Genomic DNA, 25108 nt, shown 5'->3' with positions numbered 1-25108 from the left:
TCGCGGCCAGAATAAGTGCGATAATCTCTTTGTGTTAAGAAATACTACAGGGGCACTTTGGGGAATTACTCCAGCTAGATATCTTAATTGCTTTCCAATTGGATCCTAGTGCCTCGGTGTCAGAGAAGGACAGCGAGTGCATCTTAGATAAGGCGGATGAAGCTCTTCATTTAAAAGGGAGGCTTGGTATGCTTTTCCTCCTAAGAAACTATGGTTATCGGCTGCTTCAACAAGCTCAAGAATCCACGATGCCTTTTTGGAAGATTAAACCTGATTATTAACCTACTTTCTCATAGCGCTGCATATGCTAGTCATACCTTAGGGTCGCACTAGCGGATATTAGTTTTTCCATACCCGGAACCCAAAGCCTCGGGCATCAAACCAACCCACCATCCTTTTCCCCACCGCCCGGGAAGTCATTGAATCAATTCTTCCAAAGCGACCACCGGACGGGACTTATATTCACTGTTGGTATTTTCCTCCTTTCTGCTCGCTGGCCACTCAAAGTACAATACTGACGATCCGCCTCCTCTAGCACACCCACGTCAAAAATAACAGAGCCATGCCAACCAACATACAAGTCGATGCATTTCCAGAACTTGAATCGCTAGCAAAGTGGGTTTCTAGCGCCGAGATGAAGGAGGAGAAAGGTAAAATTAATCTCCTCGGATGCGTGGATGAAGCTCGGGAAGAGAAAGCGCGGCCATTGTTAAAGAAATTAGGATATATCACGGTACTGAGATCCAATCTATTCAAATGGGAAAACGAGTCTGATCAGGTACAGGGCCATTCTGTTCTATTATTGCGAATATGTGGAAAGGCATCGATTACGAAGCCCGATGGCCGAATCTTACTATTCTTTCCTCTATCCAGCGACGTCCAGGTCGAGGGCGAGATACTCGAACCGGGCAGTTTTATTCAGCTTACTAAAAGCCTGGACCTTGACACTCGATTAGATTGTATGATCATCATTCTACCTTAACCTGCCTTGCGGGTCATTTCTGTATCTGCCTCGCTTTTGTATGAGTCGCACAACTTTTATGTCCTGATTAGCTCGCACTCTATTACATTTGACATTGAACTTAAATCCGTAAGGATCAACGGACTAAAATATCCCAATAATTACACGGTTATAACGTTGTGGCTAGCCTGTACGATGACACTATCGGAAGACGTGGTGTGAGGGGTCAAAGGCATTTGTCCAGCTTCACTTGAGATACTGTCGGTTTGAAAATCGGGGAATAGAGCAGACAAAATATTCTTCGCCGTCTCCTGCTCGGCCTGGCCAGCCTGACCGGTGCTGTTATCACTTATTAATGGTATTGTCTCCTGCGTAGCCATATCGGTCTCATTTATCTTGCCGGTCTGGTGCAGTGTGCTGTCGATCTGAGAGATAAAAAGCGCATTACTTGATAATGGGTCAAGACCTGTTGTCTCTTGCATAGCCGCGCTCGTCCCATTCATCCCGCCAGTTTGGTCCACAGTGCTGTCAAGAGGGAATGTGAACAGCGCTACACTTGATAACGGGTCAAAGCCTGTTGTCTCTTCCGTAGTCGCATTGGTCTCATCTATTTCGCCGGTCGGGTCCAGAATGCTGTCGATCTGAGAGATAAAAAGCGCATCACTTGATAATGGGTCAAGACCTGTTGTCTCTTGCATAGCCGCGCTCGTCCCATTCATCCCGCCAGTTTGGTCCACAGTGCTGTCAAGAGGGAATGTGAACAGCGCTACACTTGATAACGGGTCAAAGCCTGTTGTCTCTTCCATAGTCGCATTGGTCTCATCTATTTCGCCGGTTTGGCTAACGATGCCATTTGAAGCACGGCCAAATAACTTGTCTCTTGCAAAGTATGACGTTGAATGGTCGGAACTGCCAAATTGAAATGGCGCATCGATTGCCGGTGGTTGGGAATGTGACATCTCGATATCATTAAGATTTGGGTCACTGATATGAAGTAATTCCCCAGGCTGAAGGTTCTGAGGTCCAGTCAAGCCTCCCAATACTTCACTCGTAGAGACTGACCCACACATTGCTGACATATTGTAAGTTTTATCAGCTCTGTAAGACGAGAGTCGTCTTCTTTTACAACGATCTCCAGGAATCGTCACGTTGAGAAAACAAGATTGTAATTCGGTGAACCATCTGGATGCCCGTTCCACAACCTCCAGGAGGCAGAATTCCTTTTCGATGGACTTTGATGGCCCTATCAATGGGTAAGGGAGGTGCAGTTTTATTTTCGCGCTATTGGCGAAGAATTTCTCCACGAATCTCGGGATTCCACCCAACTGCAAGTTTCTGAATGGTGTAATGGCCAAGGCGGTTAGAGCAGATATACCTCTTCCAGAATAGGCTTCCCCGGCGTAAATACTCTGTCTTTGTTTCAGTTCGTGTCGGAAAGCCTCTTCAATCTTGAGATGTTTTTGACCGGCTTGAATATAATGAGATATCCTTTTGATTTCCTTTTCAGGGGCACAAAGGTGATCCCTCACAAATTTAGGGATTTTCCCATCTCTTTTCTTGTTCCTTCTTGGAATGTAGTGACTCTCGAAAATTGAGAATTGAAGCGCTAGACCACGTAGCGCAAGCGCTCGACAGAGCTTGTCTTCGGTGGTTGGTTTTTGAATGCGCTCTAGTCTTTCGATAAAAATTATCCAGCGATCAGAACTTTGGTATATGTCCTTGATCCATTCATCCAGGTGCTTTGGGATGAGGTCCCCACAGCCCTGGGATTTCACCAAGCAATGCTGTGTAAAGCTCAAAAGCCGGCAAATCTTCCTGCCCATCATCCATGTCGGTCATTGTGTTGTTATCAGAGGCATTATTGAGTTCGGGTTGCTCCTGGTCTTGTGCGGGATGGCCATTGTCAGTGGTTTTGCTTGAATCACTAACGGGGACTTGGATCGGATTCTGGGCCCTGCCTCGGCAGAAGATGCATCGAGGAATTTCTAAAAGGTCCAATCCACGAGAAGAGACCATCTTGGTTAATCTATCTCCAAGTTCTCTTATCACAAGAGCCGCCTCGTCGTGGTGGGAGTAAAGAAAGTCATCTGATGCTTCACGCAAAGTTGCTAAAGCAGTGAAGTTATCCATTGAAAAGATAAGGTCGTTGAACTAGGGTACAGGGAGATGAGACAGGACCGAAAAGAGACCAGACATTGGGGTTAAGGGGAAGCTTGCCGGGGAGATGATTTTCAGCCAATATCAGTCCATGCCCATTGGAGTGCTTGGACCTTTCACTGCTCTGTACTATTGGTAGTTTGAAGCGGGGTTACCTGCACCTCATGTCACACAGAGTCGGATAGTGACAGAAGGATTGGGGCCAGGCCTTCATGCATTCTGATCTCAGTATACGGCTTTAGCTCTTTAAAACCAGCATATTCCCTACCAGGAAAAGGTCGCTGCATGAACTCCACTTCATAAATAGGGGCTTTTCCCTCTACTCTTTTTATGTGTCATTGGTATTCATGGTCTGCTCAAATTGTCTGCGGTATTTTGGTCACCGTGTTTGTATCCCCCTCTCCAATATTTGTTAGGGCATTGAAGATAATATGAGGCTTCGAATCTTCTTCTCACCGTTGACCATATACAGGTGATTCATGCGTCGTCGACTTCGTGGATATATTCATCGTCAGGCATTCTATCGAGAATGAGCATCAAATAGCCAGAGCAACCAATTAGAGTTGAGAGCAAAATCCCCAGGGGGTTTTACTTTGATCTATCATTGGTTGCCTTGGCCATAGTGGCGTTCCCTGTGATGGTGAAAGTGGAGAAGGATCTGGTGAATCACAGTTAGGAGCAAAATCCCCAGGGGGTTTTGCTTCGATCTATCATTGGCTGCCTTGGCCATAGTGGCGTCCCCTGTTGATGGTGAAAGTGGAGAAGGATCTGGTGAATCACAGTTAGGAGCAAAATCCCCAGGGGGTTTTGCTTTGATCTATCATTGGCTATTCTGATCATAGTGGTGTCGCTATATTCGGTTCAGTTGGCTTGAATGACTATACTACACAGTATAAATTGAAATGAGAAAATATCGACGGTAGTCTTGCAAGTAGAACGGGGGTCGATAGTGGTGATACAACACCAGCACCCCGCAGCGCTGCACGCGTAGTGAGACATAGTTCTGAGATGGGAGAGCGAGCATCGCTTGTCCAATCTATAAATGGTGCTTTGACTGCGCAACTGCAGAGGAGGGATGTGTTCACTTCGTACGGAACTGGGCAAAATCCAGAAGCTAGTGCTGATCTATATCAGGGTATATAAAGATGCCTGATCCCGTTTTACATTCACTTCAGAGTCCTACTTCTATCTTCAATTTTAAATATTCAATCTATCTTTATCCGGTATTTCCAAGACATCGCTGTACCAGGGCTTGGCTAATGCTTGAATAGCAACATGTGCTGGGAAAGATTCAAGACCCCCGCAAAGTTTCCCGATTGCAAGGGACCGAAACAAGCTTGCGTCCTATTCGATCCCACTCATGACCACATTCAATGGTGTGTCCCGGCCGAAGAAAGAGGTATTCTTTGTGACCCCGTCACTCCTACTTCGCAAGCTAGTTCAACCAAGCGTGGTATGAATTGCCCTGCGCATAGAAATTGAGTTGGGTTGCTCTCGGTAACTGCCTGCAGTCACCGCCTCTGGCAGAGAAGTGTAGTCACGTGCCAAGATTGTTGTATTTAATGACTGGGAACCCCTTTAACAATCCAACTACTTTTCATTCCTTTTGACTATGACGACGCCTTTTCTTGATCTTCAAGCAAACCCCATCCCCCAAGAACATATCATAGGAAGTGGAAGTTCCGCACTGGTGCTACTTCAAGATGATGTTGCCGTCAAAATCCCTTTGAAATGTCTTTGGAGCGATACATACGAAGTTCAAGCGAATATTCAGAAGCTTAGGCATGAACAGAATGTCTATCACCGCCTACAAGGGTTGCCATGTAATGACAATCGCTCAAATGGAGTTGTTCGCTGCCTAGGGACGTTCAGTGAATCTACACAACTTGCTTATATGTCCAATGGTGACCTTCAGTCTTATCTCGAGAAATCCCAACCATCTCTCCAACTTCAATTCTTGTGGTGTCTTGAAATAGCCCGAACCCTCACTTATATCCATGACAGGTGTATACTTGTTACAGACATCGCAAGCCGAAACTTCCTTCTCGATTCAGATTTTTCCATCAAGTTTTGCGATTTCTCAGAAGCATCTATTTTACCTTTGGGGTCTGACATGAAGGCGGTGAATGACCACGGCTTTAATGCCCAGATTGATATTGGTCTACTTGGAACAGTCATGTATGAAATTGTGACCGGTGAAAAACTTCGAGTCGACCTCTTCAAAGATAACTCTCCTACTGATGGTCGAGCTTACTGGCCAAAGAGAGAGTTTTTACCTAAGACAACTGATATATGGCTTGGTTGGATTATTGAGGGCTGCTGGGATGGAAAGTTTCAGACTGCCCAGTGTGTCCTACAAGCTTTCGATAATGTTCGCCTCCCTCCTGTAAGCCAATCGATCAGTATTCGACTTGGCCAGGCTATCAAAAATTCCATCAAAAGCTACCGGGTTTTCACTGTGCTTGGTTTGATTGGTCTGACACTGTTTCTTGGAAGGAGGGCAGTTTTACAATCTTGAAGCTTTCAATACTCTTCTGGATTACCGTTTCTTTTTCTGAACAATTATTCTATGCCGTCAAGCCCCTGTACGCTTACCATACTCAGCTCCTCAGTTTATATCCCTCAAGTTTGATTTTGATTATATTGAAGTTTTCTTTTGCTGTTGCTGTCAGCTGAATTTTCATTGGAGGGAGATCTGCAGCCTCTTCTAACAAAAGACGCTTATTTAGAGAGTCTTGCCAGTTCTATGGCTGAGGAAGATCTGCGCCTTCTCCGCCAAACTAAGGAAGTTCTGAAATCTATAATACCCTACAGCAATATCAGTAAAGATTATCTTCCCGAAGTTCAAGACGCAATAGAATTTCATTCCACGGAAAATTGTGTTCAAACTTGTCTGAGATTCTCTTATAATTTAGTTACTGAGTGGCCTCAGGCACCAATGTTCTAGGTAGCCCCTTCGTCTCGTACAAAAATTGGTCTCTAGTACTAGCATAATATAAATTTGGGCTTTTGTTTAGAAATGGAAGCAAGTTAGGCTAATAACAGCTTGACTGAAGTTTTCTTTGTCGTCCGCTGTATCTATCTTCTATAAGCGCTCTTTAGAGAACCTTGATTTTGATACCTTACCCTACAGCTCAAATTATATTTAAATAATGCCGCGGCCCTTATTTCGAGTTTCAAGAAATATTTCCATCATCTTCGTTCTCAAAGTTTATCCCCATGCTGAAAACTCACTCCCTGACCCCCCGTCAAGGGCCTATTCAAGGTCCAAGCGGCCGATATTTGACCAGGCGCATGACCTGGCGCTCATCGACATACAGAATCATGGCCTCGTTATGGGTATTGGCAATGCTTTACATTCTCTGGCTGATTCGGGACATCTTCTACCTCCCATTCCAATAAATCCAATACCGCGATACCTTATGACAGACCTCTCAAAAAGGTTAGCCGTGGAAAGATTGAGTGCCCAAAGAGATTTATTTGTCTTGTGTAATTAAATAAAAACCGGCCATATATAATGGGGGCTTTCATATAAATTCTACCCGGTGCAGCCTATCTAACTCTCTGTTTACATTACGATCCAATCTCGGCCATGTTTCGATTCTTGAAGTATTTTCGCAATTTTGAAATTTTAAATAGTTGTTTTGGCTCACCAGAAGTAGGTCCTACCGTACCATGGAGAGATAATGCTGACCGTTTCCAGGAGTCCAAAGACGTGCATCCATCCGCTCCAAATAGTCCCACATCTCTACAGAACCAGACTTCAGTAGGGGACCGAGAAACTATGACATATCCTGATGCTTCTACTCAGCCAAAAAACAAAAACTATGATGTGTCGGAGTTTCACATGGGCAGTCTTCCGAGGTCGGATAGCCCCGTGGAGCCGCAAATTGCTAGAATCTTGAACATCAAGTACTCCAAGAGTTCGCTTTATGAACATCAAGTAAATGTCGCACTTCGAAAAGATAAGACGCAGCTTGAAGAGAAATGGATGGATCAGGAGGAATGTGAAGGGATGGATGGCTATGCCGATGCGTTTAAAGCATACATCGAAAACAAGCGGCAGATGTGTCGAGATTAGTAGTCCTAGGTCAGGAAGCTATATGAAGAGTGTCAATCCCACAGGTTGCCACCTTCAAGTGATTCCATCGAATCGACTCTCCTATTACCAGTTAAAGTTCATTTGTTGTTGGTAATCCTACGATTTTATCTGCCAGTAAAACAAGCAAGAAGAATCGAAGCCAAGAGGCAGCCTAGAAAAAAATGGACCCATTTGATCTTCGCCCATTTTTCAAACAGAGCCTATCAAGTGAGCTATAATATTTCAACTTATTAAGAAACCAGTTAACTCTTCTCTAGTCGTGTTGTCATTGGACGAAACAAACAGGAATGTTTTCAGCTATCAAAGTTCTATCACGCAGGCACTCAAGACTAAATACAGTGTCGAGGCCTACAATGGAGCAAGCCCGGCTCAGGTGTATATGACTATGTTTGCAATGTCCTCGGTACTTTTCCATGCACATCCCGATCGCAGGTGGCTTTATGATGCCATGTGGGCTCGTGTGTTCGATTCGGAATACCTATCTACAGAAGAGGGTGCATACAACTGGCTAGCAATTGCGATAAAGCAACGTGCATGGATTGGATATGATGGAATTCGGCTTTTGCCCGTGCTAGAAACACAGGGCGGGACTCTTGCGCTGTTTAATAGCTTAGTGCAGCTCGATACCAATGAGTGGGAGGCAGAATTTTGCTTTGACACGTTCGAAACCCCAAAAATTACTGGGTCGATATACTACATCACTTCTGTTTTTCAAAGCTGCTGTCATGGACCTGACATGAGTCCCCAACTTGACATTGAAATGTCATACGAGCAACGCAGGCAGAAGTCGACCGGATTTCTCACAATATCGCTCTATATTACTCCGAGAAGCTCCTAAGGTGAGCGGCCTCCATTCTCGGACTCGCCCTTTTTTAACGCAATGTATAGTTCTGCTTCGCTTCCAGACGTATACGAAAAAGGATCTAGGCCTTTTTTAAACTTGGATAATGAATTTACTTGCCAGGACTGCGGCAAGGAATTCAAGACCATGCTCCGATTGGCCAATCATGAATTAGAACATGAAAGATTGCTCCCAGAATTCCAAGATTCGCCACGGTGCTGGAAAGGAGACTGCAAAGGAAGGATTTATGCTGAAGCCCGAACGCTGAAAAAACATGATAGAAAATCACATAGGATTTAGTCAATTCTCGTTTAATATGTGGAGCTCTGCCGTTTTATTGGACAAGCTACTATTGCGCGGGACAATACTAGTGTCATTTTGCCAATTATTTAACATACCATGCTAAGCTCATGAAACCTCAGATATATTTAACCTTTCTATTCCTGCCTTCTTCTACACCATATAAAAGGCCTCCAATTACTTTATAACTTTATCTCAAAACCGTGCAATTTCTCGCATTTCTGTTATATTTAATCAACCCCAACAAAAGAATGGGTGGGTTTGAGCCTCTACGGCCACGAGAATTTGCGAGCTATATCGATAAGCTGGCAGATGAAAATATATTTACGATCCTCAATGAGAGTCTGAAAAAAAATGAAGACAAAGATCTGGCGTACTTCACTGTCCTCGCAAGCCTTTTGATGGACTACAAATTTCCACCTCGCCACTTGCTTCACCACATGCTTGGGATGTTCGTGTCAGAGCTTGGAATTTCTCTGGCTGCCAAGATATTTTTTGATCAGCCCAAGGAAAAGAAGATACTTGAAGAAAACATTGGTATACTGTCTACACTCGTCAAGGCAGAATCTCAGGGAGCGATGACCAGATGGAATGGAAACACGAAAGACCTGTGGATGGCTGTTACTTTAGCTATCCTAAAAGAAAAGATGATCAAATTTTGCATTTGGCGGAGCTTCAGAAGAGACTCTCCGAGGTTGATCTTTTGTTCGGTCAAATCAAACGTGTTTAGCTTCATTTCTCTAATAACATACCAAAAATAACTCATTTTGTGCCAATAATAATGGCGCATGTTTGATTTTCACTTCAAAAAATGTACTTCTGATCTTCTAGGAACCATGTCGCTCACCTTGTCGTCAATGGAGACACCCCGTAAATATTTGAAGAAGCTATAATTCTGCTTTGGGCTATGTCCTTTTCAAGTTTTATAAGTAGGGCTGCTTTTCCCTCCGAATGAAAAGTGTGTATATTCAACCCACTTCTCGCCGTTTGAGTTCAAAATCGCCCCCTTAGCAAAAATGACCCCGTACAGCAAGACATGCGACTTCGATCAATATTATGAATCTGTGTTCTCGAAACTTTCCAAAGCCGCTCGACATGCACTTCTCGTTAAACCGAAGGATCCAGAGTATATTGGAGAGCAGGGAACTTCAGCTAAAGCTGAGGCCTATGAAATTTTCTTGAAACTTTCCAAAACGACCCAAGATTCACTTCTTGCTCAACTGAAGCGACTAAAAAGTATCAAACAAGGAGCCAGTGAGAACGACCAAGTATTATACAGAAGACAACCACTGGATTTTCTTGAACAGCAGAAAGCAGTGACTAAAACTGAGGTCGATGAAATTTTCTCGAAACTTCCCAAGACTACTCAAGATGCATTTCTGGCTCATATAAAGCAACTCGAGAATATGGAAAAACAAGCCAGTAAGAGTGACCAAACATTGTTAAGAAGAAAGCTAATTGTTTTTTTCTAAAGGTCAGAAAGGAATTACCCAAACCAAGGCCGATGAAATAAAAACACTTGTCAAGATATTGCGCAATAAGCCAGTAGCATATTTTCGTCTTGCAATAGACCGGGTTGAAAAGAACCTTGAGGGATGGCAGTACAAAGAGCTCGAAGAGATGCTATCTACTAGGGAAAAAGAGCTGAAATACGAGAAGGGACTACTTGGTTCGTTATTTATCTCTCGCTTGACCGCTTCACTGTTGACAACTCATTTGCACGCTGGGTAGGTAACTAGGAACTATGCTCAAGTTATTTTCCTTTGGGGTATAAGGCCAAGTATCGCGCGACAATATTATGCTAGGTGAAATAGATTGAATATGCAAAAACATGGTTTTTAATCCTGGAAACACAAAACCTAGGCTATATATTGACTTCCTAAATGAATAAAAACAGCCCAGTAAAGTATTTTGTAGCTTAAAATTGGGTAATCTGGGATCGAAACTACCAATGACCAGCTTTACAGTCTCGAAACTTAGAAAGTTTTGAATTTCAAAGATTGGGTACAGAGCTTTGGATAAAAACAAATTGCAAACAGCGTAAACACTGGCCAAAGACATAAAACATAAAGTCTAGCCTTGATAATGTATTCCAAGTTGGATTTCTCGAGTGCCTGTTTTTTGGTTCTACTCATAAAGAGCCTACTAGGAGCCAAAGCTCAAATAAAACCCAGTCAGTATACCCCAAACCTATCGCGCTAGAGTTGGGAAGGTTTGTTATTTGGTTTGTTTTCTCTTCCAATTTTGAATGAATATATTGGGTATTAACTTAATCTTAGTTGCTCAGAGAAACCTCTTCTTCCCATACACATCATGTTAAGAATACAAGATGTTCCTGATGGTAAGTCATTAAACAATATTACTTTACTGGAGATTGCTGACTTCCAAGAAACTGTCATTGTCAAAAAGAATACATCTAGAGGGATTAGGTTCATTCCGATTCAACGTGATCTTGCCATCGAATGCAACAGAATCTTCCCTGCCTCGTACAATACGTACACTCTGGCAGAGATATTTTTCGCTCTGTCAGGCCCAGGCCTTCTTGGCCTCAAAAAGGGGATCAGACAAGACATAAATGAACAGTTGAAGATTGAGCTCAGTACCCCGGGACTTGCTGCCAGCCAGAATGGTTACTTTATGAAACTTTTAGAATTGTTCCAGAGAGAAGTTTATGTCTGGATACTGAGTGGAGAACTTGTTGATTCTCATACTAAGGGTGCAAAGAAAAAGCTCGCAACATTGGAGATGGTGACCCCTTTTCCGGCAAATGTTGGTGGTGGGAATGACTGGTGGCGAATGGAAGTGTCGATTAATTGTCACGGGCTGGAGAAAATTCCCAAGATTGGGTCTGCATACGAACTTCTGCAAGTTGTTGAGAAGGTTGTTTGACCTAGATCTTTTGTTTTTCTCCCGTGGCCATACATCGGATGTTGGTAACTCGATTCTGCTGATTGAGCATTTTAAATTTCAATCAATTCTATATTTCCTCTGCCGAGAACTGTTACTCGTTCCTTTTACTGTATCATCGGCTTTGCAAACAACCAGCGGTGGTAGACCATATATCAGGTATATTTCCGAGACCAGAGTCTAAATTTCTTGAGAACTTCGACTATTCTAAGGCCGCTTTGACTTTTTCTTGTTTGTCATGTCGAATTTGTTAGAGATAGGATATTCTTGAGTATCTCGAATTTGCGAGAAGCATGAGTTACAATCATAGAGACTGGCCGGTGCCGCGGACTCATACAATGAGGCAGTATCAGAGGAGATGTAATTCGACTTTTGACAGGGGTCCTACGTCGAGACGAGCTTGGCGGTCAATTGTATGCTCAGTTCTCACCCAACGGCGCGGTTTCAGCACAAGTGCGTATCTTGGACTCCAGATAATGCTCGATTCTCGAGAATATTAAAGAGATGACAAAATCCGGGTTGTATTTCATAGCCTTTCAATCTTCTCCAAGCCATCTGCAATGGATTACGGTCATGTCAAACGCAACTTGCTGCCCGGCGAAAGTCTTCTTGCGGGCAGCAGCCAAGCAAACGATCCCATCGAGGACTACCTCTCAGATGGGTTCAACCCTATGAACCACTATTTGGAAGCTTGGCTCGACCAGTTTCCGTATTACTCCTGTGACAGAGTGCTGGAAAGCTGTATCCGAATGTTTGATTCCGATTGGAACTCGAAGAAAGAACAACCGAACTGGTGGCCATTGGGCATAATATATATGGCGATTAATAAGTTGCGCAAAGCAGGTACGCTAGATCTTTCGGTAAATGAATACCAGCTGATGGAAAACCAGAGATAATTATAAGCATCAGAGTACTAGCTTCACCTTTGTTTTCTTTTCTTTTCTTTTCTGAACTTTATTCTGAAACACGCCAGTCCCTTTTCGATCTAGCCTATTATGAGATCATGAAATATTTTGTAAGGGTAAATTACGTCGTTGGTGGGGCTGTAAGTTTCCTGAAACATAAGTACAATCGTTACGCTACGGTTAACGCAAGTCGTCACTTTGATTAGAGCTGTGGTATTCCGGGCAACTTTGAGGAAGATATCGCCACGTTCTCATATTTAATTGCTGGGAATGTAAATAAAAATATCCATCGTCTCTCATGGCAAATATGGGTATAAGATCAAGGCGGCTGATTTCCTCTGTCTCGAATCAGATCACCTGATAGCGGGGTAGACTGGGGATTGGGAGATCCAAGCGTGGATTTGAGCCTCCTCAAAACTCTTACGCAACAGCCATGGCAACTACCATTTCCTACGGCGAAAAAAACTTTGGATTACAGGCAGGGGTGATAAACGGCAACATCGGAAATGTCACAATTTGTAAGTGAAAAGTGTAACTCTCATCGATGGGTACTGAATAGTCAACCGGTTTAGTACAATCCGAAACACTGGATCAAGCATGCCTTCGCGACTTGCGTGTGACCGACCCTGTCGATGATAAAGAACGGATCAAGAATACCAAGGGTGGGCTACTAAAAGACTCATATCGCTGGATTCTAGACAATAAAGAATTCAAACAATGGCAAGACAGCGAGCGAAATCGCCTTCTCTGGATCAGGGGTGATCCTGGTAAAGGCAAGACGATGCTCCTATGTGGTGTCATTGAGGAGTTGACAAGGTTGTATAGGGATAATGCGAGCATCTCATTCTTTTTCTGTCAGGCTACCGACATGCGGATCAACAGCGCTACGTCTGTCCTGAGGGGGTTGATATATTTACTTGTCAAGAATCATCCATCTCTTCTCCACCACGTGCGAGCTCGGTACGACTCTGCAGGAAAGACTCTCGATTTGGTTGAGTGTTTTTCTCCACTACATAGCTTGAAGGTTCATTCAAGACGCACAGAATGATTGGGACAACAGTATTGGAGTGGCGGCCATACCCTGTCAGGCTAAAATAGGGCTAAATGATCAGTTTAGATAGATTACTTCGTCGGCATGGCGTCGCCCTTAGAGATCCTTGGGGTGTCGCCAGCACGGATAGTAGAGATTCGCTCGGTTGAAACCGTGGCGAGAGAGGACCTGATTGTCGATGCCAACACATATTGAGTCAAATCATTAAAGGCCCATTATGCTGATCCTCTGTGAAAGATTCCTCTTCTATTCCTTGCGGCGATGCTGCTTGCATCTAGCGGTACCGAGCATGTGATGCCACAGAACTGGGATCATCATGCCCATTGCGCTGCTATTGGGAGCAGTAGCTTCTAGCGGTGTCTAGTAGGTCATACTAGGTACGCTGATGACAATATGTGTAGTGTGTAGTATTCCTAAGCATATCTAACTATGGAGGTTGCTGTGGGCTGACTCAGCCACCGCGGTGGCCTGAGACCTCAGGTCTCAACAGTAGCTAATGTATCAGTTTTAGGAGCCTTGAGTTATGTCACAAGACTCTGATTCAGGTGAAGCTGGTGAATCTTAAATCAGAATTCAATAAAATGAAATTAAGATAGACTCTGCGATTTAATATCAATTAAGCTTCAACACATACAAGGAAAATACGAAGGAATAATTAGTACTTAGTATAGACATGAGTACAGTATGAACTTTGACACATTAGGTAGGCCACCTCCGAGTCTCCGACCCACAAGAGCTCACCTGCAAAGATCCGTGGACCCGTTGATGTTGTCAACCTAAGATCATACAGAGGTCTCTTAGAAACTGCACATCCTTTCTAAACCAACTTTAACTCTGCAATAAAGCAACCCCTAGATTTCATTCCCTCTACGGAATAGATAAACAGTCACCATCATCGCAAACACATGATCATCGTGACCAGCAGCACACGCTCCACACGCCTAAACTGAACCAGCACCCAATACTTTTTTAACGTAATGACTCAACTCTGCCCACGAACAACCCCTCTCCAGCCTCCCCAGAAGCCATGGACAAGACTACCCATAATATGACCTTCCCGATAGTTTATATGGGTGAACAATTCCTCCCTCTTTAGGGCGAAGCCGTCATCGCCACTAGCCACTCCGCGGCTAACCGAACATCACACTACCCAAAGCCAGACACACGTCTGCTCTGGCGTCTTCTGTAACTATACCACATTGATCTTAACTAGGTATCAGTTACATTTCTACTGGTGGCTAGTTATGATCGCTACTTTTACGCGGGCTTAGGCATGGTTCAAGTTAGTACCTAGGCATCTAGGGTTAGTAACATCCATGGATATATACCTCTATACTAGAAAAGAATATCTATAACATAGTAGATCCAGACCTGATTCGCTGGTCGCCTTATGTAGGGGCCTCTTTGATGCCCACGTGAGCCAAAAAAAACTTTGTTCTCGCTGATACAATGTTCAAATTGACGACATCCTCTTCGATCGCCGTTCTATGGTTTTGATCTTGGCACAGGCAGAATTATGATAATATTATGAAGTTGCACTTATCTGCCTAGATATGAGGAATTGTTGAAAGCCAATTCACCGTGATAAAGGAGCCCTCTGGCAAAGCTCTTAATGATGTAAACATGAGAACGAGACACCCCAGACGTGCAGTCATATAGGCGAGACAGAAAAACAGACCAACAAACAGACGTAGTTTGTGATTGTCTAGTGAATTTGGCCTTCCGTCCCGGCTAATTGTAAGCCTGATCCCCTTTTTCTTTAGCCCTTCCTCGATATCGAAGCTTGAGATGTAGATGGTAATACAGAACCCCGATCCCAGCGCGACAAGGGATAAGACACGCCATATAACTTGTTCTGCGTTGGTTGGAAAAACGGAATTCCATCTATAATAGCGGTTAGTATTTCCATCAAGAGTTTATTTAATAAATTAACTTACGCTGCCACGTGGATTCCACAGAAAAGAAGCGTGCTAGCAAGCATGAACGAATAGAGCTTCAAAGCAACTGGCAGCGATAGAACTTCCACCCTTCTATCCACCCTGTATTCCGTTCCCAATTGAGCTGACGTCTCCTCCCGAGAAATCTCTTCACTTCTTGATACCTCCTTGGGATCCCTCTGCGCTTCATAGGCCACCTTTCTTTGGTAGAGCATGGTTGTAAACCCTAATTTATCAGCTATGAAGATTTTGAAACTGAATTCACCCTTGAGAGAAAGGTAGATGCCAACTACCCAGACAAAGGGAAAAAATAGCAATATTAACAAAATACTCAATGCCCCACCTAAACCAACAGAGTCTTTTGAATCCAATCTCGAGCAGTGAATCCAACTCTCAGCATCTTTACTAACGATGCATCTTATTTCAGCTGGCATGTCATCGCCCTCTCGATCATACTGTAAGGGTATGATAAACCGAGTCACCATGTCCTTTGGCTTATTCCACCACAAAATGTAGGTTGCGGCAGCACACACCACGTACGCAACGGTCGAGATTTCAATGGCAGAGATAGGTAAGTCATATACTCGCCGTGCGATGACATTGCATGCCACCCAGCCACTTTGTATGATAGAAAATCCCTTCGCGAATGAGTCAGCTTTGGCTCGATCGTTGATATCACGAGCACGGATATCCGTGTCCTTGATAACACCAGCATTAGCAAGAAGCGTGATGTTGCCGTCATTAATCGGATACGTCCAGCCATCTTTTGTCTGCAAGATGACTCCTCTCATATTCACGCAAAAGCCGTGTGTAGTGTTCCAAGGGGATGCCGAGAGCTCTTTGCTTGTCGTTTGAGATTTGATTCGAAAGTTTTGAAAGGCCAAATTACATCGCATGGCTGTATGTTTTGCATCCAGCAACTCGCTAGTTGCTCGTACAGCAATTATCTCGGGTGCAATCAAGGCAACAATCCACGTTAATGTTTTCCATCGCAGGGGATCTGCAGCGCTTTCAGTACGTTTTGGAACTCTGATGTGAAGAGCTGTCCAGGTACAAGCTAGGATGGCTGAAAGACATGTCCAAAGAATGTCCCAGCTTGAACGTGTGTTGTCATCGTACTTCCACCCTTCTAATGATGTTTGGTTGTTCTGACCGCAAGCTGGGTATGTAAAGCCGAGGATAAGGAAGACGACACACAGCATGTTCACATAGCACATGACGAATGACTTATAAGGATAACCCCAGAATGACTGAGTACAGGGAAGAAATATGAAGTCTACTGTTAGAATTTCCTAGAGGGACCACAAGGGGGTTATTTTACATCTTTCAGGAGCCACGTCAGCCGGGGCGGAGAAATAAGCTCTCCGAATGCAAGGCTATTCCTAGGCCTCGCCAAACGCGGGTTCGGGGCGGGTTTTCATTTTTCCAACCCGCCCACGGGTAACCCATCGCGGGTTTCTGGAAAATCTTCGCGGGTACCCAAATTACCCGTTTGTACCCATCAAAATACATAACTGATGCATAATATATGATTAGTCAGTCTGTATAATTTTGGTAATTTATTTTGGTACCGAATTAATATGGGAAATACAATCTGATAAGATATAACATCCACCCTCAAATATATATATTGATGACGGACAGTAGCTGCACCATGTTTTGGGCCGATTGTCTACCACCCTGTATTTTCGGATGCCACAACCGGATACCTCAAATTTAAGCAGGTCCTAGTCAAACAAGTATCTTCCGTGTTAGAATTGTCACTCGATCGAGATAAGAAAGCTGGTTAGGCAACAATAAACACCTACTTGAGGTCGTTCACAGTCGCGCGGGTTTTGGGTACCCGTGGGTTGACGCGACCCACAAAACGCGTTGGAAAAAAAAATAATGAAAGAGTCCCAATCCAAAGCAATAGCATCTCTGACTACACAACACTGCGTTGGATTTGAAGGCTGAGCCTCGGTTACGCTGAGGTTTTCAGAAAAATGTCGTCGCTGTTAACTGATCGATCTTTCAGTCCCTTACCCTCAATTGAACCGTCCTCCGATTCCTTCTTAGACTCTGATTTTCAATCCTCGGTATGAACATTGAGATTATGCGCACTCAAATCTCGCCCGCCCTGTTCCCGACGCGAGCGAACATGCTAAGTGGCCATGCAGCCTTTCAGGGAACCCCGACGGAGTAGCATATCCAGTCAACAACCCCCGCCGATTCTAAAACGCGTCGGACCGAACCGCAGAAAGAACTGGATCCTATACGAATCAGAGAACTCGATTGACTTTCTAATATGGTGGGCCAAAACGGAATACGGGCAAGTGCTGAATAGCGAAGGCCGATCTAGAATCAAGTGGTCGATAGATTCGCATTATGCCGAAGTTTGGGGATACTTCGACCAAGTTGCGGACATCTTGACTGGCCGACCTAAGGTAATTTGCAGGTCTTGTTTGACTTTGTTACACACACACACACAATTTATTAACGCCCGGTGGCTAAGCCGAAAGGGCAACTGTCACTAATCTACCAATACATGTCCTAACATATGCAATGTCTCCTTGCAGCCCATACATGGTTACTCTCAGTATATGTCATCTCAGCTGTCATTATCGTGGTGGGTCCTCGCGGGATAGTAATTTTGTTAGTAGGCTGGCTTGAAGGCGCTTCTTCAAGTGTTCAACGTCCTATTCTCGGCAGTTGAAGCGCGTCTACCGTCTCTGGCACGAGGTGGTGGGTGGGGGTTAGTTCGGGTTGGGGGGGTTCGTTTGTGTTGGTCGACATGGCTAAGTGGCGTCCAGTCGGCCCGTGGCGATTGTGAATCGTATCGAAGCTCGCACTGCTTCCATATTCGGCTTCCAGTTTTGGTCATCCAGAGGCGATTTGCCGCCTAGGAAAAAGGACATGTTGCCTCGGTGAGAATGGGTACATTGCAACATTTCCGTTCGGTGTGTGGTCCACCGCTGACACCGAAAGAGGAAATGCTCCACGGTCTCTCTGGCTTGTCCACATGCGCATTGATCCGTCTCTGCAATGTTGATTCGATAGAGGTATCCATTAAGTCTCGCCATGCCAGTCCGGAGCTGGGCTAGCACGCTTGCTTCTTTCCAAGTTAATCGATCATACAGCTGTCGGGTGTGTTTCCCTGGAAGTGCTGCATCCACTCGTTTGGAGTGTTTCCCTATATTCTCTGGCAGGCAATTTTTGGGGACTGCTTGGGATCGTGAGATGTTCAGTGTTGTGGACTTTATCCGGGGGACCTGTGTTTGCGGGGTAGAATCCTCTTGGGTCGCGATCCGAGCCTGCTCTTTTGCTAGGCCTAGCAGTTGATTATCTTCGCTGGTCGGGATCCAACAGATGTTGATGTGGTTCTCATGCTTCCGTAGTCTCTTGATCAGCTTGTATACCTGGCAGATGTGTTCCTGGCCTGACTGTTGTCGAGGATTCTTCAGCGTGAGAATCGCCGCTTTGTTGCTCGTGAGTAGCGTGACCCTGCACCGTTTCAGTCCCTGTAGCGTGCCCAGTGCGTATACAATTGCTGCCAATTCCCCGGAGTATGGGTTTTGATCTGCTCTTGCGCCTAGTGTGACAAAGAAGGTCTTCAGCCTCGGTTTTCGATAAAGAGGTGGCTGCTTCTCGATCGCCACTCCAAATCCAACCAGATCGTTCCGTGCTGAACTGCTGACCACGATCCGCTTGGCTCCACCTGCTTCGGTCTGTGTCTCTGGGGTTTCATGACCATCGCTCTGCATACGCTCCTCCCATGGTGCCAAGGTGAATGGATTGATGGTTTCCAGTGATTCCATCTCGATTCTTTTCAGCGCGTCTGCAACATGATATAATGGTGAACGGTGGTATCTTCTGAATTTCTTGATCTGAGCTGTACTCCTGCGGAGGGGATTGGTTGCTGGTAGGGTATGCATGTCTGTCCACATCTTCACAGCTCGTCTCCAGAGCCGGTTTTGCACTGTGGCAATATGAGCCTCCGCTTCCGCTACGCTGGTCGCGACTGTGAGGAATGTCCCAACAATCGCTTGCGCTCCTACCCTTTGGATTCGGTTGATCGGCCTCATATTCTTGTTCTTGAAAGCGTGCATCCAGACATTGGAGGCAATTCATCTTTAAGTAAAGTGTACTAGACTTTACATATCCTCACCGCCTTCGCCATACTGCAGGTTTAATTGTTGGAATTATGGGTTGGAGCGAGAGATAGCATCACATATCACCAACTTCTAGATTTCATTCGACTGATTTTCGAGGATTTCTGCTACAGTAATCGTTCACAAATTCTCATACATTGATAGCAATTTAATTAAAAAACAGAGACTGCGGGAAAGACTCGGACTCCCACGTTTATCGGGACGCTGCAAAGAAAAGAAGTACACTAAAAAACTGGCAAAATAGAAGCACCCCCTATACTTCTCCGCGCACGTATCAGAGGAATGAGGCAGCATGTTGAATCTGCCTAAGAAGGGCCGTGTCGCAAAAATATATCACAGATCCATTCGTCCTTATCAATCAGTGCGCTCGCGATGCCCTCCTCGTCGGTGAGCCCTCGGTTGCGCTCTGGGCTTCCCTCCTGGAGACATTGACCTTCCTAACTTGAGCATTTGGATCTCTCTTTCAAGTTTCTTGATGAGAGCTTTATCAAACCTTTCCAGTTGTGCGGATTTTTGACGAGTAACTGGCTCACTGCGGTTTCTTCTGCGATGACTGTTGTGAGCCTGCGAGGAGGAATCGCTTTCGGTGTCACTACTATCGCTGGTCTCATATCGCGACTGGTGTCTGGATTTCTTTGTTGATTTCGAGGATCGCGTGGGCTTACTATGGTGTCTTCGATTGCGAGCCCTTCTGGAGTTCACCGTGCTATCGCTCTCCGTGTCAGGGTCTCTATCGTCGTAGGCATTATCGTCGTACTCTTCCAGCCCATACTTCTTGCGGTAGGCGATCTCGTGCTCGTTCGCTTTCTGATATATCACTCGATCACCATCCAAGGATGAGCCAGTTGTGATACGACGAATGAATGCCCGACCTTCCAGCGAAGCAATACCATCTTTCCACGTTACTAGAGCTCGAGTATGCGGATAAATTGCGCCCTTAGCAGGCCGAAGAAGATCAATAGGATCAAAGCCCTCTTCGTCATCATCTTCAATCTTCCAGCCGATGCCAATTATATCCTCCACATCGTCTCGTGTGTATGCCCAGCGCTCCTCGGGAAGTCCATCTTTAGTTTCTGAGACTTTAGCAGTTCCCCGAGTTTGTGTTGTAAGAACGCGTTGAGTCTGCTTTTTGTTGTAAATCTCGTGCGAGCCGGCTCGAATACGATAAATTGGGGTTTTGCCTCCGTAGCGCACAAACGTTTGAGAGCCAGTGCCTTTAGGCCACCAGAACAGAACTTCTGCCGATCTCAATTGGCGTTGCTGTTTTATAGTTCTTGCCTCTAAGGCATCGAGCCCAGACTTCGCATTCGTTTGAGTGTTATAGTCGGAGGCGTCGCTCAATTCTCCATCAGATCTCTTCTGCGAAGTCGAAGAAGACTGACCATTCGCGATTGTAGAAGCCGAGCTAGGGTCTTCAACCGGAGTTGGATTTGGAGCTCCAACCCATTCCTGTGCCCAATCCTGGCTGATATTCCAGGCCTGAGGAAGGAAGTGTCTTTCGTTGAAGATCTTCAGAAGTTTGTGGGTATTGTTGAAAGCGTTCCAGAAATCCTGAACTGATTCATTCTCCACGGCAATGCTTGCTTTCTGCTGCCAAGCCTCGCATAAGCCATTATAACCCAACTCTGGTATGGTGCCGATATCAATATCATTCACATTATTCTGCTCATTAGCACCTCGAATCTTCTGGTTGAGCTGCTGGAAAAACTGCTGACATTCTTCGTAGCGAGGGCGTTCGGACGTAAAAAATTCCTCAACCATCGTTGTTGACTGGATCGATGTCTCTTTCTGAATGATATCTTCCACCCATCCACTGAGTGGATCTATCTGATGTTCTTCCGGGGCACCTTGATCAGAGGCATTATCTAAATCCGAATCTTCGTCATCGTTAGACTCGTGGTCACCTGCATTTGAAGCGAAATCGCCCTCTCGAGTCGGGCTTCTATCGAACCTCGCCTTCCGGACAGTTTCTTTACTCTTTTCGTTTTTCTTTGTTTCGGGTTCTGGCTCCTTGTCTTTGCTCGCCTCCGCATCTTGGGATCCCGATCGAGTTGTGTTAATCAAAGAAGTGGTCTGGCTGCTATCTGTTTCATTTGTGTTGTTCGATTTGGCTTTGTCGGTATCGGAATCATCGGACCTTTCATGATCGGAAATAGGTGTCTGTATGTCGCGGGCACTTTTCTGAGCGTCCGCACGTTTATTTCCTTTCTTTTTTGCCATTGTGGAAAATAGAGTTGCGGGTATTCTGAATCTAGAAAATAGAACAGTCCAGCTGTCCTTCTTGTGTTTCCTTTCAAGTGTTTGTGTACTCCATTAGGCGTTGGGGCAGCATTGCTTATAAGATATCAAAATGAGTTGATCGCTATGAGATGAAAACGGTGTCGCAGATCAAGAACGCTTTCGCAGGACAGAAATGATGTCACAGATCAGGAATGGAGTCGCAGGTCCAAAAGGGTGTCGCAGGCCAAAAATGGTGTCGCAGGTCCAAAATGGTGTCGCAGGACAGAAATGATGGTCACAGACCAGGAATGGTGTCGCAGGCCAAAAATGATGACGCGTATTAAAAATGGTGTCGCAGGTCCAAGAAGGTGTCGCAGGTCCAAAAGGGTGTCGCAGGTCCAAAAGGGTGTCGCAGTCAGTTGCTGGTGAGAATAGTGTTGCAAGCATCTTGGCCCAAGACCACGAGATACACCCGTAAAGCCTCAAGTGGGCGTAGCTCCTGGTGAGCCTATCTTACTCGGCAAAGAAGACAATATAGTGAGATTTTATGTAATCAACTAAATAACAAGCTATACAGTATATGTACTAGAATCTTAAATGGCTCTACATCATTAATTTAGTTGAAGAAGAATACGTATCATTTCAACCTAATTCCGATAAGGCTGACATACAGTATCTTCGCTAGAATCCCCTTGCAGGAACAATGTCATCTGTCCTAGAACGTTCGAGCAGTGTAAACAGCGGGCCTGATACCATTCACAGAGGGCCATCCAATTTAGGATGTCTTGCTGATGAAAATGGATTGTCATCTGTGCCTCCCGGATTATCGAGTTCTGGGATTTTATCTCATCTTCGGCTTCTATCGTAGCCTGCTCGCTGCAATTTGCTTTGTTTTCAGCCAATCTGAGTTTCTCGGCGAGATCTAAGTTTTCGGTTTGTAGTTGAGCAAGGAGATCCAGGTCTGCCTTTCTTTTCACTTCCTAGACTACTTTTAGTAGGTGCGACTTCCAAACGCGACATGGGAAATTTTACTTTCTCTGGGTGAATGGCGAAAAAACTTTTGCCCTACTTCTCTCTGAAGAAGCATGTAAGCTCCCACTGAGTGTTTGCTGAGATGCTTCTGGAACAGGGATTCAAGACAAGGGTCTTTTATCTTCCACCTGTAAAGCATATCCTCCTCTGGCTTAAGCCGCACCTCAGAAGGTTGCACTTTCACACCAAGAGTCTCCCCTATATATAGGTTAATAGATATGTATATATAGGGACAGAGGCGACCATCATACAGATATGCTGAGATAGACGTTCTCTGCAGGATGTCCTCCAAGAGGCCCGCTTTTGGTTTCCGAAGGGGGGTGATTGCTCATCCATGGTAGTCGTACAAAAGGCCTTTGAAGGCTTAAAGGGGGAGGACAGGGGGATTGGCTTATATACTTAAAAAGAGGCCTTTAACTTATCTCAGAGCCATGACAAGCTTAGTAATTTTAATTACAGTATTTTTTACAGTATAGAGGCCTAGCCCTATAAATATATCTACGAAATACAGCACAAAGGTAGCTGGTATGTGCCCGAGACTGCAACACAGTCTGCAACGGCCCTTCAGGAAAAGCGGGAAGTATCCAAGAGAGAAAGAGAGAGAGATGTATTCAAAGAGCTCGCACAATAACTAGGCTTTCAATCTTGCCGGTATTCCCAGTATCAGAAACAGTTTCCCAAAATTCCTTCACACAGTTTGAGTAGGAATTGTCTCGCCCAAACCTTTCATAAAATAGACTTATCCTACGGAATTGGACTTTCTGTATTCTCATATCATGACCTTCCAAGAATTCTATCATATTGAAGCCCAGAAGCCAGCAATCAGTGATTTCAAGTCTTTGGAGACTTGGTAGTGAGACAAAGGACAAGAAGCTCAACAATCCAGGGCTATCAACAAGCTTGAAAGTCTCCACAGACATGAGGCCCTTTTCGGCAATTTGATTGAATTTTGTGTGCTGGTTGGGCAGCATTGAATGCATACCTTCCACTTCCACAGATCGAATAGCCAACCCCTTCTGCTGGGCTGCCGCCATACCTCTGAAAGTCGCTTCGAGATGATAGCTCAGCGATTCTTCATATGAAATAAACAACCGTTTCGAAAACCATAGTAATTGGTCTTCGTCGGCTCCAGAAAAAGACAGTTTGATGTTCTTTAAGCCCACGAAACGTGGAAGAGTATCAGTCATTACACGGACGTCTGCTCTATCTTCCATGATTGTCCACTGGTCTTGGGCCAGAGCTTTGTAGTAGCGATATATCGCTCTATAAGAAAACCTTTTCCCTCTAAGGCTCGTATAAAATTCTGCATTGTCCCTTGCATATTCTTGCGATGTATATATGCAAGAAGTGAAATACTCCCAGTGTTGAATCACTGCGGAAGTTAGCCAAAACACCCGTTAGGCGCACTCATGTCACATACACGGATCTAGTAACTCTGAAGCGTCGTAACGAAGAGTTTTCACATATGCTGCTAGTGAAGATTTTGATAAATCCTCTAGCATATTAAGGCTATCTCTTGTGAACTTGATTTTGACCGTCTTGAAGATGTCGTGCTCACTAGCCGCTCTGCACCTTCTGTTCACCAAAGAAAAGGTTCTGAGCGCGGAACGTTCCAGACTGGCAGTGATAAGCCTTAAAATTTCAAGTGGAAGATTTGCCAATCTCGCCATTTGCTGGTATTTTTTTGCTTTCGCTGCTTTGGTGACTTAAACTACGGGAGCTTTGACTTCGCTATATGCTTTATTAATTTTTATACATCTCACTGCCGCTACTCTTTTATGGTCGCAGGCCCGTGCGCACAGGGTGGAGCTGCGACCATGTCTCAGATACCTCTATACCTACCAGCGTTTTTCTACTCAAGGCAACCGAGATAAAGCATAGATTTCTAAGTTAGTATAAATTGTCTTGTACTGCCACTTAGTGGCCACATTCTCCGTGATAGCGCTAAACAATCTACCCGTCGCGAAGTAAGCTGTCTTCAGAAATGTATGGTAATGTTGCTAATAGCTCTATAGGATGAAAGGAAAAATTTTGTGGTCATGTATATCATGTATGAAGACTGAAGAATACAAGTCGGAAATTGCCTTCGCTCCTTACGACCCAGGTTCTTCGTTCGCTGTCCTATGGTCTCATCTTCTTCCAGCAAAACGAAAAATCAACATCTACACGCTGTGTCGCCTTTGTTTGGATAGTAAAGAACAGTACTCTGTCGACGAACAGATGAATGCAATTACGAAAGTGAAAAACCAGATTATGTTTGACAGAAGGACTGCATGGGCTAAACAAGAATGGCATTTTGGCATTTTGACCTCAGAATCTGAGGAAATGAAGAAAGATGTGAGGAGCAAGGAGAAACTCCTGCTGAATCTGTTTTGCTGTGTGTCCTTGCCTCTGGGAAATGTGACAAAGACGAAATGACAATGAGGAACGCAGTCTGTGTTCGAGATACTGTACTGTAGGAACCCTCGCGGAATGCTGTGTATTAAGTGTTTATTTCAGGATCGTCTAAAACCAGAATGAGATTCAAACTAAGCGACGTAAATG

The 25108-nt window shown here is 44.8% G+C and overlaps 10 protein-coding genes across 10 annotated transcripts; 6 read left to right on the top strand and 4 right to left on the bottom strand.

Moving 5' to 3' along the window:
* Nucleotides 1-1122: 1122 nt before the first annotated feature.
* On the bottom strand, nt 1123-2040 carry N7533_011016 (uncharacterized protein; the record flags this gene model as incomplete). The annotated part of the gene is made up of 1 exon (XM_057107666.1): nt 1123-2040. One exon carries the CDS (start codon nt 2038-2040, stop codon nt 1123-1125), a length of 918 nt encoding a protein of 305 aa, XP_056955044.1.
* A 649-nt stretch (nt 2041-2689) lies between these two features.
* N7533_011015 (uncharacterized protein) lies at nt 2690-2977 on the bottom strand (the record flags this gene model as incomplete). The annotated part of the gene is made up of 1 exon (XM_057107665.1): nt 2690-2977. The coding sequence occupies one exon, from the start codon at nt 2975-2977 to the stop codon at nt 2690-2692; it is 288 nt and encodes a 95-aa protein (XP_056955043.1).
* A 1753-nt stretch (nt 2978-4730) lies between these two features.
* N7533_011014 (uncharacterized protein) lies at nt 4731-5636 on the top strand (the record flags this gene model as incomplete). Its single annotated transcript, XM_057107664.1, has 1 exon — nt 4731-5636. The coding sequence occupies one exon, from the start codon at nt 4731-4733 to the stop codon at nt 5634-5636; it is 906 nt and encodes a 301-aa protein (XP_056955042.1).
* Nucleotides 5637-6902: 1266 nt separating this feature from the next.
* N7533_011013 (uncharacterized protein) lies at nt 6903-7199 on the top strand (the record flags this gene model as incomplete). Its single annotated transcript, XM_057107663.1, has 1 exon — nt 6903-7199. The coding sequence occupies one exon, from the start codon at nt 6903-6905 to the stop codon at nt 7197-7199; it is 297 nt and encodes a 98-aa protein (XP_056955041.1).
* Nucleotides 7200-9377: 2178 nt separating this feature from the next.
* N7533_011012 (uncharacterized protein) lies at nt 9378-10092 on the top strand (the record flags this gene model as incomplete). The annotated part of the gene is made up of 2 exons (XM_057107662.1): nt 9378-9783; nt 9836-10092. 2 exons carry the CDS (start codon nt 9378-9380, stop codon nt 10090-10092), a joined length of 663 nt encoding a protein of 220 aa, XP_056955040.1.
* Nucleotides 10093-10690: 598 nt separating this feature from the next.
* N7533_011011 (uncharacterized protein) lies at nt 10691-11250 on the top strand (the record flags this gene model as incomplete). Its single annotated transcript, XM_057107661.1, has 2 exons — nt 10691-10702; nt 10735-11250. 2 exons carry the CDS (start codon nt 10691-10693, stop codon nt 11248-11250), a joined length of 528 nt encoding a protein of 175 aa, XP_056955039.1.
* A 578-nt stretch (nt 11251-11828) lies between these two features.
* Nucleotides 11829-12164, top strand: N7533_011010 (uncharacterized protein; the record flags this gene model as incomplete). Its single annotated transcript, XM_057107660.1, has 1 exon — nt 11829-12164. One exon carries the CDS (start codon nt 11829-11831, stop codon nt 12162-12164), a length of 336 nt encoding a protein of 111 aa, XP_056955038.1.
* A 442-nt stretch (nt 12165-12606) lies between these two features.
* N7533_011009 (uncharacterized protein) lies at nt 12607-13419 on the top strand (the record flags this gene model as incomplete). Its single annotated transcript, XM_057107659.1, has 3 exons — nt 12607-12691; nt 12746-13171; nt 13295-13419. 3 exons carry the CDS (start codon nt 12607-12609, stop codon nt 13417-13419), a joined length of 636 nt encoding a protein of 211 aa, XP_056955037.1.
* Nucleotides 13420-15157: 1738 nt separating this feature from the next.
* Nucleotides 15158-16378, bottom strand: N7533_011008 (uncharacterized protein; the record flags this gene model as incomplete). The annotated part of the gene is made up of 1 exon (XM_057107658.1): nt 15158-16378. One exon carries the CDS (start codon nt 16376-16378, stop codon nt 15158-15160), a length of 1221 nt encoding a protein of 406 aa, XP_056955036.1.
* Nucleotides 16379-19666: 3288 nt separating this feature from the next.
* On the bottom strand, nt 19667-21532 carry N7533_011007 (uncharacterized protein; the record flags this gene model as incomplete). The annotated part of the gene is made up of 1 exon (XM_057107657.1): nt 19667-21532. One exon carries the CDS (start codon nt 21530-21532, stop codon nt 19667-19669), a length of 1866 nt encoding a protein of 621 aa, XP_056955035.1.
* Between the last annotated feature and the right edge of the window lie 3576 nt (nt 21533-25108).

This window comes from Penicillium manginii (genome assembly GCF_028828005.1).
Source record: "Penicillium manginii strain IBT 31320 chromosome Unknown utg000008l:1.0-3226943.0:1.0-3228205.0, whole genome shotgun sequence".
Classification (NCBI taxonomy): Eukaryota; Fungi; Ascomycota; class Eurotiomycetes; order Eurotiales; family Aspergillaceae; genus Penicillium; species Penicillium manginii.
The sequence above is the reverse complement of the archived record's forward strand: the minus strand, read 5'-3'. Positions and strand labels throughout refer to the sequence as shown.